Consider the following 13,488-nt stretch of genomic DNA (forward strand, 5'->3'; position numbering starts at 1 on the left):
CTTAGGGGACGCGGGCTTGGTGTCGCTTACATGATTTGATGACGCGCTCTTGTTCTCACTTCTTCTGTATGGAATGTTTTACGGCAAGTGAGTGCTCACGCTTGTTGATTTTAGCATCATAGTTTATGTGTGTAAAAAAGAAAATACACCATGTTTTACCTTGATACAGAGCAGGCACTAAGCGGATTGTGTGTGTTGTTCAGCCAGTGTCAGTAGATCTCATTTCATGGCGCTCGATTGGGCCGCCGTGAACGCTGCGCCGCATGTGTAGTGAAATTCTCGTGACACGCTTTACGTATATATCTCGACATTGTGTTAGCGTGAAGAATTTCGCAACAGAGTTGAATAAGTACTAGCGTACTCGGATGAAAGGCCGTGTTTGCGGGGCATGCGTCAGCAGTGTGTGCGCTGCCGTTTTTCGTATAGGGTAAAATTATGAGTATGTTTAAGGCTTCTGGCAACCAGTCTAAATAATTTTGGAAGTTACTGCAAGCAAAACACGAGACTTGAAGAAAGGGACAACATGAAGCGGTTAGGTTTATGTATATGTTCATGCATATATTTAGAGCCACCCAATCTAAATGTACATGAGTGGGCACTTGAGCTGCACTTTCGACATCGCCCGTAACCCCTGCTTCTGTCATGTGCAGGCTGCTATCGGACTCCAGTTGGCGCTATCAACGGACACACCCACTGACTTAGAATGCGTTTCCGCACATCTTCCTGACGCAACCTGTGCTTACATCGACGTCGACGCGCATTTTCCTGCCGTGGTGTCATCACCAAGGCTCATCTTCCGTGCGCCAACCACATCGACCACTGCATCATCCATCAAGGCACATTTCGACGGCTTCGCTGGAAACTTCACCTTCAGTGGGCACCGGAGCAGCACTTTCGGAATGGCCCGTAACCTCTGCTTCTGTCCTGTGCAGGTGTGTACTAAACTTTCCTTATACGCGAGAAAAAGTGATGACCGCTTCTTAGTGCTGTTCCCGTGCCCACGGGTGTTGTGTGAGACCATTTGTGAATGCTTGACTTCTCGTTTGCCTTATTGTTTATCTGTCCAGGGGATGTTGAGACAAACCCTGGGCCTAATACTAGGATGGACGCACTTTTTCATACTGAAACACTGCCTGGCGACCCTGCAGGAGAAATGAAGATAATGTTTCGCTTTATTAAATATATACACACTCACTCACTCCCGTCCTTTAAAACTTTAGCCCAACAAGCCGCCAATATTACAGCTCCCCAATGGCGTAGCAACAGGGGGGGCCGGGGGGCCGTGGGCCCCGGGTGCAAGGGGCCAGCGGGAGGGGGGGGGGGTGTCATACGCCTGAATACACCCCTTTTTCCGCCAGCTTGACTGGGCGCAAATGGCAAAGAATGCTCCGGTATCCAGTAGCCCGAGCTCATGTACCCGATGCGTTGCGCCGCAGAATTGTCGGCTGCAGCTCTATTAACACCCCATGAAATCATCGCACGAATGTGCGGGCTAACAAAATTTAATTCCCAAAATGGTCGCTAAACTATTCGCCTTAGCGGAATGTTCCATGTGGGGTGTGCCCTGCGTGCATGCTGGGAGCAGGAGTCGTTAAACATACAGTAGGCGTTGAGGCTCTTGGGTCCCTCGTCCGTTCAGAACGCGCAGCGAAGACGAACAAAGAAAGCAGTAAGAGGGCGTTCAACGAGCGCGCCCGGCGCTCTCATTTACGGCGAAGCGTTCGTTGAGAGCGGCGTTGCATAAGTGCGGCTGTGAAAAGTCGCGTATGGGATTCTCTGGATCGTCTTCAGACTCGGTGCGGCCGAAGTGTTTGGCGGCGTATGACTCGACAGGCTGTATATAGTCGCGGGCGCCGCGATGTTCAGCTCGCTTTTACTTCCCCTCTCCCGCTCGCTCCGAGAAGCCACTGCGAAACCTGCCGTTATGTTTCACGCTTTTCTTCTTACCCTCGAAAGTTTCAGAAAACTGTTGTTATTGTGTGACTTCATGTCATAAGTACAGTGCCTGTGTCAGCTGCACAGAATTAAAAAAAAAACGTGAATTTTGCAAGGATATATTTCCGGATATTCTATGAAGTTATGTGTCTGTGATTACTAGGAACTCGGTAGCGTGAAAAATGTAGCAGGTAAGTAACAACCTTATCCTTAATAATCACCTAATTAGTACTTATAGAGGAAGCACTTCAATTCCAGAATTGAGGATTCAAAGTCATATTATTAACTCAACAAAAACTTCTTAAACAAAATCGTTTTGGGTGCTACAACCTACAGTACTTTGGCAATGCGGGCGGCGCCCAGTAGGCAGTAGCGAAAGGAATATGAAATAGGGCACCAGTGAGGTTGATCCCTCAACCCTCTCCATTGCGAGTGCAGACCAACAGGTTTCGCTGGCACGGGCTTCATTGAGGTCCTTTTTTTTATGGTGACGCCAAGAATCGACGCGAAGCGTGCTCTATTCTGTTCCCAATCTTTTGGTGGTACCGCAGCTAGGATAATCACGTTAGTCCGTATAGCAGCAAATAAAAACATGGCTTTATTGGTCACAATAACGAGAAGTCGTAATTGTCATATCATTGGCGCCTGTGCAGCAGAGAGGCAGGTGGCGTTTTCCGTTTTTCTAATATGGTGGGGAGATCAGCGTCACTGCGACACAATTTAATTTTCGTTTTCGTTCAGTGCTGCCCACAGCCAAAATACTACGGGCCATAGTACCTACGACGATTTTTGTGAAGTTGTTGTTGGGCAAGATATGAATGTCGGCCTTCAATTTCGCAAATGCAATGTTGCCGCTAAAATTGGTAATTAAAACTTTACACAGCACTGTTAAAATAACAGTGCTGTGTTATTTGGCGCAGAAAAAAACAGCGTGTATTGGCCTCGAGCTCCACCACTCGAAAAGCTGGCGCCACCGTCGGCGTGACGTGCTATTAGGGGTCACGTGGACATAGCGGCCTCGTCAGCTGCTTCGGGAGCGCCGAAGCGAGCTGAAAAGGAATGTATAAGTTCCCTCGTACGCTGCGGTCCTCATTTATTGGCGGGATTTTCCCGCTTCGAGTGTCTCCTTTACAACGATTGAAAGCACTGGAATAGGTAGCGGCTGCCTTTGAAGGTTCGCAACATGGTAGACTACTGCTCGGTGCCGCAGTGCCGGACGTACGCAACGGAGCCCGGTGTCAGCCTTATTCATACGTGGCCGCAGGACAAGAGGCTGCGTGAAGCTTGGCTCGCGAAACATAAAACCGGCAAACAGTCATCGGCTACAACTCGGGTATGCAGCAAGCACAGACGCGAGGAAGATTTCTGCTTCGGCGCCGGGTCTGCAATGTTCGAAAAACGTGCACTGAGACGCTCGCCCAAGTCCGCTGCCCGACTAATGTCATGACGGTTTGGTCTATGAACTCGTCGATGCTATAGATGCTGGCTAGTTCACTGGAGTGGATAGGTAGTGGTAAGAAGCAAAAAAAAAAACGCATGGCATATGGTCATGTTGGTCATATGGCATATGGCACGTATGAGCGATGAAATCAAAATTCTCAAGGAAGGAAAAAACCAAATAAATCAGGTAACTCCCGCTCCACAGGCGAGCACGAAAGAGCCATTTGAAATTCCGGACAATAAGATGGACGAAGGGGATGACCCCCCTCCACTCAAGCGCAAGGCCCAAGCCATCAGTGATAAACAAGATAACGCAGTGGTAGATAAAGCATTAGCCGATATTCAAAAGAGCCTAGGAGAAATACAAAAGTCAAATGAAAAACGGGACGAAATGATGAATCAAATGGCTAAGGCAATAGCAGCAATTATGAGTAGATTAGACATCCTAGAGGCAAACCACTCACCAGGTAATGGACTCCCCTCCGTTGCGTCAGAAGCACCACAATCCTTACCCACTTCACAACCACATAATTATATAAGATCAGCTTCTCTCTAACCTCCCGTCTCCCTCCCATGGTCGCACCCGAAATGAGGCGCGCCAAAGAAGGGTTCAGGATATGGCAGTGGAATTGTAGAAGTTACGAAAACAAAAAGTCAGTTTTGCAGCAGTTTTTGAAAGACAAGGATACACCGGACGTCATAATTCTGCAGGAAACACACGGGATTGCGAAGCTAGCAGGATACAGATCTTTTGGCTATGCCGAAGGGGACACCAGGGCATTAACTACGCTGGTAAAAAGAAACATAACTTGCATGCAGCACAACACAGGAATAACGCACATTGACAATATTCTATTGGAACTCATCCCACAAAAAAATACAGGACATAGCTTATTTATTCTCAACATTTATAGCAACCCCGTGCTACATAAACACAAATTCAAGAACCTATTCCAGAAAACACTCAGACTTGCTGGAGAAAATCCGGTAGTTATAGGAGGAGACTTCAATGCCCCACACACCACGTGGGGATACTTATATACCAGAGCAAAAGGAAGGGACTTATGGGACGACTCGCAAGAATTAGGCCTCACGCTCGTCACAGACCCCGCCACTCCAACCAGAGTAGGCACGGCGCTAAACAGGGACGCAACCCCAGACCTAACCTTTACCAAGAATATTGAAAAGGCGACGTGGCACAACACACTGGAAGATTTGGGTAGTGACCACCGCATATTAGAGTTACACGTCAGAGAAGGGCCGAATAGACCCAAGGAACGACAGATCAAATTAGTAGACTGGGAACTATTTCGTAGAACGCGAGAGAAGACACAGCAACGATCAATCGCAGACATAGAACAATGGACTAAGGAGCTCAGTGATGACGTCAAAGCTGCCACAAAAATAGCACCACCTGAATCTAACTTGGATAAATGCGACAGCAGACTTCTCCACATGTGGGAAGCTAAGCAGTCGCTTCAGAATAGACTTAGCGGTCAGAAGCATAACAGAAAGTTAAGAAAGCGCATAGCACTCCTCAACAAAAAAATAGAAGAACATGCTAAGCAATTGATCAAACAACAATGGGACGAGATATGTAATTCCATGGACGGACAATTAAGCACCGGCAAAACGTGGCACATGCTCAGGTTCCTGCTTGACCATGACAATAACAAGAAAAATCACATGCAAGCCATTAATAAGTTAATACACGCATATGAGGGTACAGAAAAGGAATTTCTCAATGAATTACAGCAGAAATACTTAAAACAGGCACCCCCTTGCATCTATCCTATCTACAGCGGGAATAAAAACGCAAAATTAGACGAGGAACTCACGGAGGCAGAAATCCGCGCGGCCCTACAAAAGTTAAACACCAAATCCGCCCCAGGCCCGGACGGTATAACCAACAAGACTCTCAGGAACCTGGATGATGAATCGATAGCCAAACTAACAGAATACATAAACGAGTGTTGGGTAAAGGGAGAAGTGCCAGCTCAATGGAAGAAAGCGACGATAACGCTTATTCCAAAACCTGGTAAGAAGCTTGAGATAGACAACCTCAGACCAATCTCCCTAACATCCTGCGTCGGAAAATTAATGGAACATGTCATTTTAAACAGAGTAGACAACTTCTTAGAGGATAATAACATATACCCAGATACAATGATAGGATTTCGCAAAAATCTTTCGACACAAGATGCGATGCTCCAACTTAAGCATCAGATAATCGATTATAACACGCACTCGAGAAGGGCCATCTTGGGCCTTGATCTTAAAAAAGCTTTCGATAATGCCAACCACGCAACCATATTGGAAAACATCGAACGAATAGGACTAGGGCAACGGACGTATAACTACATCAAGAGCTTCCTATCAGACAGGAAAGCAGTCATCTCCGTCGGAGGGCTCAAGTCGCCCGAGATCGACATAGGGGGGGCCGGCACGCCGCAAGGCGCTGTCATTTCTCCGATGCTGTTTAATCTCGTCTTGATGGGACTCCCCGAAAAATTAAATCACATAGAGTCCCTGAATCACACAATCTACGCGGACGATATTACTATCTGGACCTGTGATGGCAGCGACGGATCAATAGAACAACGACTCCAGACTGCAATTAACACAGTAGAGGAACACCTCATAGAAACAGGCCTCACATGCTCTGCGGAGAAATCTGAACTTCTATTGTACCGCCCCACACTTAGAGGCAGGTCTCCCAAAGGATACGACAGAAACAAGGCTCATGAGGAAATCAAGCTACACACCAAGAACGGGCGGAATATCCCAATAGTCAACCAGCTCAAAGTGCTGGGTCTGGTAACTGAGAACAAAGGCACAAATAAGGAAACCGTAAGGAAGTTAGACACAAAGGTAACAAACACCATGAGATTAATCAAACGAATTACTAACAAGCACCAAGGTATGAAGGAAGAAAGTATCATACGGCTTATACAATCATTCGTAATCAGTCAGATCACATACATAGCAGCCTTCCACAATTGGTTTGCAGCTGAAAAGCGTAAAATTAACAACATGATAAAAAAAGCATACAAACTAGCTCTAGGGATTCCCGTCAGTACGAGCACGGAACTCTTGCTAAAGTTAGGACTCCACAACACACTGGACGAACTCATAGAAGCACAACAAACATCTCAAGCAGAGAGACTAACCAAAACCAAAACGGGACGGCATATACTAAGCAAACTAGGAATGAATTATCACAATCTATACGGGGAAAAGAGGACGATAACGAGAGAAATTCGTGACAAACTCCTGGTACCAAATATACCCAAGAACATGCGTCCAGGTTACAACGACGGCATACGCAAGAGTAGAGCAGAGAAAATTATCCGAAGCTTTGGGGTCAGACGACAGAGCAATCTTCGTAGACGCGGCTGAATACCCAGACAGAAATAGCTATGTAGCAGTAATCGTAGATCACACCCAAAAACCCCTTACAAGCGTATCAGTTAATACCAAACATCCCGAGACCGCAGAGGAGGTAGCCATTGCACTAGCATTGGTCTCCACGAATGCTCAGTACATCATAAGCGATTCTCAAGCGGCCATTAGAAATTATGCAAAAGGTAGGATCTCCCCTGAGGCATGGCACATCATCAGAGTCAATGAAGCAAAGTTCTCCGATGCAGAGAAGAACGGCAGGCAATTGCTCTGGTTCCCAGCGCATACGACTCCAGACATTCCCGCAGTCAACCTCAACGAGGTAGCACACCGCGAAGCTCGAGGTCTTACTCGCCGAGCTGAGCAAAGAGTGACTTCCATCGGTCAGGAGAACGCGGAGGAGGAAATCTGGAGAGATAAATATATATTAACAAGATTTAGTGATATTATCAAATTCTATCAAAATCGGAGGCGAGTATTACCACCGCCTCACACTAAACTGAACAGAGCTGAGTCCGTTACTTGGAGGCGACTACAAACAGAAACTTATACGAGTCCCGTGCAACTAAAAACTTTCTTCCCCGATATATACGAGAGCGATATGTGCAAGCTATGCAAGTCTGTTAGAGCCACCCTTCAACACATGTTGTGGGGATGTGAAATATACCAAAATAAAATGGCAGTCTCCCCAGAAAATCTACGGGCGCGGTGGTCGGCCGTGCTGCTCAGCTCAGAACTCCAAGACCAACTTTGGGCCGTCCAGCGAGCCAAGGAAGCCGCACGGGAGCAGCAGCTCCCAGTGGCCATCTAGGCGGCCCCAGGCCCGGGCCTCCCAATCGCCGGATTCAAAATAAAGTTATCACACACACACACATGGTCATGTTTGTGTTATGAATTAATGCACTGGATTACAAAAAAAAGAAGCAGCGGATAATCGCACGCTGAGAACACCGATAAACGTATAGTGCGACGCAACTCGAGAAATAATATTGAAACGTCCAAGAATTTTGAAAAGAAAGAACATTGAATCGTCGCGACGTCCTGCGCATCAGTCCCCGTAGGCGTCGAAGTCTCTAGAATGAAATTGTTTTTGAACAGCTCTGATAGCGCGCACGCAACATTGGTTGCTTGTATACTGTCAAATGCTCATATTCTGCAGCCTAAAGCTGATGGCACGGTGCGAAAACGCGCACGCGGCGAAAGCGAAACAGTGCGCTGACAAGCATGCAGACGCGCAGTCGGTCGCTGCGAAGCTGTGCGATCGCTGCATTGAGGCTTCATTCTATTACGCTCCATTTAGATATACAAACAGTATAAGAACATATTTCACATAGTTTGGTCTCGGCGTTTGCCTGCCTTTCACGCAAGAAGCCGGTTCGGGAGACTAAATCGCGGCGACCGCGCACAGTGGCGTCCACTGTACGTATTCGGTAACGAGATAGCGTCTGTAAACGATTCTGTGCTTTAAGTTTGCACAAGAAAATTATTTAGACAGTAAAAAACTTCTCTCGTTACGAAAGTACTTACAGAAATTTCCGGGAGAGCACCCGGGTGGTGTTTTCAGTGACCGCTGACAGCAAAACCTATGAGGAGCGCGCCGCGTGATCCCTCATACTACGCCAGCGAGGCGCTGGAGAGAGAAAGCGAAGGAGAGGGGGACCAGGGGGACGTGCGCGGTGTCCAAGGCGGCTGTACTGGTGCTGAAACCCGGAAATTGTCGATATCCTCGCCTTCCTCGACTACAACCGTGGGGGGGGTGACAGAAGACCTATGGGCCCCGGGTGCCAGACGACCTAGCTACGCCACTGCAGCTCCCCCGTCCATCCGTTTGCTCAATACAGTGAATTTCTCTTCCATGTTTCTTTGGTCATTTTTTATTGCTCGGCGTCAGCGCTTGTATTAGCACGGGGAGGGATGCACTCATGGAAGCATCGCTTACCATCATCATCATCATCATCCTCAGCCTGGTTACGCCCACTGCAGGGTAAAGGCCTCTCCCATACTTCGGTCATGTACTAATTGTGGCCATGTTCTCCCGGCAAACTTCTTAATCTCATCCGCCCACCTAACTTTCTGCCGCCCTCTGCTACGCTTCCCTTCCCTTGGAAACCATTCCGTAACTCTTAATGACCATCGGTTATCTTCCCTCCTCATTACGTGCCCTGCCCATGCCCATTTCTTTTTATTGATTTCAACTAAGATATCATTAACTCGCGTTTGTTCCTTCACCCAATCTGCCGTTTTCTTATCCCTTAACGTTACACCTATCATTCTTCTTTCCATAGCTCGTTGCGTCGTCCTCAATTTAAGTAGAACCCTTTTCGCAAGCCTCCAGGTTTCTGCCCGTACGTGAGTACTGGTAAGACACAGCTGTTATAAACGTTTCTTTTGAAGGATAATGGCAATCTGCTGTTCATGATCTGAGAATGCCGGCCAAACGCACCCCAGCCCATTCTTATTCTTCTGATTATTTCAGTCTCATGATCCGGATCCGCAGTCACTACCTGTCCTAAGTAGATGTATTCCCTTACCACTTCCAGTGCCTCAGGAAGTATGTTACCTCAGGAAGTATGTTACAGGAAATTACCTGCAGGAAGTATCTTCCTAGCGCATTGGCCCTAATATGGTTTTTTGGTCACGCATTCCGTTTCGGCGTCAAAACCTAGCACCTGTCATTCATAGGTATTTTGTCGTACCATAGTTTAGACGCAGGTGCACCGGGCTGATTTTTTCAAAACTCTAAGATTTCCCCGAGCGAGACGGGTGCGGGGGAGTAATCTTCGCTAAGAAGATTACTCCCCCGCAAACGCGCAAGGAACATTTCCAAGGTACATGATCGGGGTAGTTGGAGAAGTATGGGAGAGGCCTTTACCATGCAGTGGGCGTAACCATGATGATGATGATGATGATGATGATGATGATGATTATAAGCGATGCTTCCATGAGTGCATCCCTCCTCGTGCTAATACAAGCGCGGATGCCAATTTACGCTCCGAATAAACGGTATGCGCAAATTGACTTTCGCGGCAAAAAAAGGTAAGCCTATAGCCCGTTAGAATCTCTGCTCAGCGAGAAGCAGTCATTCCTCTGGTAGGGGCGAAAATTGTTATTGTATGACAAGAGTGTATGACGCATATGCATGATCGGTCATGACATGAATGTCGTGAAATATGTGTCATGTAGGTCATGAAACAGCCGCTTACGTCTTGGTCCTCTCATGGTGTTTAGTAAACTTGGTGTTCACCAAACTTAGCATAGTATGAGTAGAGTGTACGACGAACATAAATGCTTGGTCATGAGATTATATCATCACATGTGTGTCATGTAGGTCATGATAAAGGCGCCTACGTCCCTGTGCTCCAATGGTCATTTCGTTAACTTGGTAGATACCTAAATTGGCATAGTATGAAATAAGTGTATGTGGAACATAAATAGTAGGTCATGACATGAATATCATGACATGTGTGTCATGTAGGTTATGAAACAGCCACCTACGTATTGATGCTCTCATGGATGTTTCGTTAACTTGGTATGTACCACCATTCGCCTAATATGACATGCACGAGTGTATGATGAACATAAACCATAGGCCCTTGGCACGATTGCCAATATATATATGTGTCATGTAGGTAATGAAACAGCCGCCTACGTCTTGGTATGCGCAAAAACTGGCATAGTATGACACGAGTATATGACGAACATAACTGAGAGGTGAGGACATGGCACCGATTTACGCGGTAAGTAAACCAATAATCTCAGATTAATTTGCTGGGGAAAACGAAAGAAGGGTACGACTGTAGCCCAAGAAAATATTGTCTGAGCCATGTCCAACAAGTTCTCTCTAAAGCACTGGTTCTTCGCATACATCGCTCCCCACGCACGTGCTGAAGCTGATTTACGCGATAAATAAACGAAAAATCTAAGATTTATTCTCTGTGAAAAATAAAACATCGCTAATCCATCCTATTGTAGTACCTGCGTCATACCAGAGTTCTGCGCATGCGCAGTAGGTTTCCTTTTCTTCTCCCCGCTCCTACTTTCCTTCCCACGTCAGGGATAACAGCAATCACACGCCCCTAAATAAACGCTTTTTGTGTCCGAGCTGTCTGTGCCTAGTAATTGCTACGGCCCGCGTGCCGTGGCTATGCTACAGTGGATACGAGTCAGGGCACCGCCCACTCGGTGAAAGAAGCCCCGCAATCTTAAACTACGCAGGGAGCCTGGCCGACGGCAAGCATGGCTAACCGTATGCTTTCTGCATTCAACGAAGACACAGATAAGTGGAAGCCCTATCTCGTCAAGGCAGACGCCTACTTTGAAGCTAATGGCATCGTCTATATCCGCCCTAAAAGAAAGTACTGCTCATGGCACCGTTGAAAACGCAAACCCAGCCAGTATTATCTGTGAAGGTCGCGCCGCAAGCCCAAAATCCTTTTAGCTTTGAGCAAGTTGTCAACGTGCTAAACAAGTACTATTATCCGAAACGACGTGAAAGGCCGAAGAACTTCAAGTTGTTTTTTTTTTATTCCTGTCAGATGTAAGAAGAATACCTGCAATTTTGGCAACGTCCTGGATCGCGTGCTCAGGGATCGTATTGTGTGCAGTGCTTGTACAACGGCTCCACAGAAGCAACTACTGGCAACAGCCGACATCAAGGTATAGGTGAAGCCACATCACTCGCAATTACAGTTGAAAGGGCCTAGAACAACAATATGAAAATGTTCTGCAAGCCAAGGGCTTTATTAACATTTCAGGTGGCTTGAAAAACATCGCCCCGGAAAACATAAAGGCCAAAGAACATGGTGAATGCGGAAGGTAGGGCAGCTCAACACATGATGATGTTGGTTGTAAATGGGCAAATGCGCTTTGCTATCAGGGTGGACGGCGAAGGGACGGTGCTGAGAGATGTCAAAGCGGCCCTAACCGTGGGAAGTTATTTGCCAGAGCTATGCACGCAAATACACTGGCAATAACAGAAACCTACCAAATGGACGATAGCAGTAACGAAGTCAATCGTTGGAAACTGGTGTCGGAGCGGAAACCAATCTACCACTCATATATATCGGGCGGGGTTCAAGTATGGAAGTCGACACCGGGTCGCCAGTGTGTGATTATTCGGGAACTGTACATGAAGCATCGGAACCATTGGCCTGCCCTGACGCCGTCACGTGTGAAGTTGTCTTGCTACGCAGGGAGGTTCCCGGTGTTGGGCGACCTGACACTACCTGTGGGCTTCAAGGACGTGCTCATGGACTTCCCTCACAGTGTTCAACTGCCAAGGACCAAGCTTACGCGGAACGGACATGCTGACGCTGCTGGGAAACTCTGGCGCCCCGGTGCTAAAGAAAGATGGCTAGGTAAGTATTTGTGGCGGTTTTAAAGTTGCATTGAACCGTGTTCGCGCAGACGAACAGTCTGCGATTCCTGTAATCGAGCATATGTTCGCAGATTTAAGAGAAGGTGAATGCTTCAGCACCTCCGTCTTGTTGACGATTAGAGTCAGGTGCCTCTCGAAGAAGCCGCGCGCAAACCTTGCGTAATTAATAGTCATAAAAGATTATTCTGCTATAATCGGCTTCCGTTCGGAATATCGTCTGCACCATCCGATTTTCTGGAGAAAATCGAGACGATTATTTGAGATTTACCCGCTGTTCGAGACAACTTTGGTGATGTAATCGTGTCCGAGAAGGGAGACGATAACGGAGAGCTATTGAAAGCCGTCTTTGAGCGTTTTAGGGAGCGTAGCATGAAGTACCTATAAGACGAATGCAAATTTAGCCAATCTACAATCATCGCATTGACGGCGAGGGCCTTCATCCAACAGAAAAAAACCTAGAAGCTATTACGTGCGCACCTTTCCGCGGAATGTGACAGAACTGCGGTCATTTATACGATTGTTGACGTTGTACGCCTAATTTTTCCCAGACATGTTAACGGATTTAGCACTGCTGTGCTAACTATTGTAAAGCAACGCGCGGTAGCACTGGAAAGCACCGCAAGCGGCGGCGTTCGATAAGGAAAAGAAAATCTGAAAGGTGCTCAAATTCTTGTGCATTTCGATCCTACAAAAGATCTCAGGCTAGAGTGCAGCGCAGCTTTGCTGGGTGGTCGGGGTTGTTCTGTTTGACTCTATCAACAACGTATACGTAGCCCTAATGGCTCAACCACTCGCAGGGTTGCTGAAACCTGACCGGCCAGACACCCACCAGGGCGGCTGCGTGAATGCAACGCTGGGCACTGTGCCTCGGAGTCTACACATACAAGCTTCCGTACGTTCCTGGGAAACAAATGCCCTGCTCAGGTGCTCTCAGCCGACCAACACAGCAAGTCACCGGAGACGGAGGTCAAGGTGAGCCCTTGGAATATGCCCTCACACTCGAAAGCCTAGCTGAAGGTGTGGTCTCAACGCTTAAACTAAAGGACCTTACAGCCCTGGACTCGACATTGCGTAATGTACAACATTATATGTTGCATGGTTGGCCACCGAGAAAGAGAAACGTACACCCCGATGTGGCAGCTTATTATGAACGTAGGCTAGAATTGTTCTTGGCGGACGGGCTTGTATACTGGAGCAATCGCGTTCTTGCATCAAGTTATGCTACAGAGCGTTTCCTGCAAATTCTTCACGAAACCCAAAAAGGATAACCGGTTATAACAGCCGTGACACGATCCCCATTTTGGTGGCTAGAACATTGACCCCGATGTAGAGGA

General features: G+C 47.3%; 1 protein-coding gene across 7 annotated transcripts in view; it reads left to right on the forward strand.

Annotated features, from left to right (window-relative positions):
- LOC135899586 (uncharacterized) overlaps positions 1–13,488 on the forward strand; it is a 121,562-nt gene that overhangs the window by 106,886 nt on the left and 1,188 nt on the right. For 6 of the 7 annotated variants that reach the window (XR_010563652.2, XR_010563651.2, XR_010563650.1 and 3 more), the window contains 3 exons: positions 651–932; positions 11,970–12,134; positions 12,952–13,126. Coding sequence is in view for 1 of the 7 variants with exons in the window: in XM_070537573.1 (XP_070393674.1) it covers positions 900–932; positions 11,954–12,134; positions 12,952–13,126 (389 nt within the window). In the remaining 6 variants the exon portion in view is untranslated. Of the gene's footprint in view, positions 1–650; positions 933–11,953; positions 12,135–12,951; positions 13,127–13,488 lie in introns of all 7 variants that reach the window. The other variant, XM_070537573.1, reaches the window with a different exon arrangement.

This window comes from Dermacentor albipictus, chromosome 4 (assembly GCF_038994185.2).
Source record: "Dermacentor albipictus isolate Rhodes 1998 colony chromosome 4, USDA_Dalb.pri_finalv2, whole genome shotgun sequence".
NCBI lineage: Eukaryota > Metazoa > Arthropoda > Arachnida > Ixodida > Ixodidae > Dermacentor > Dermacentor albipictus.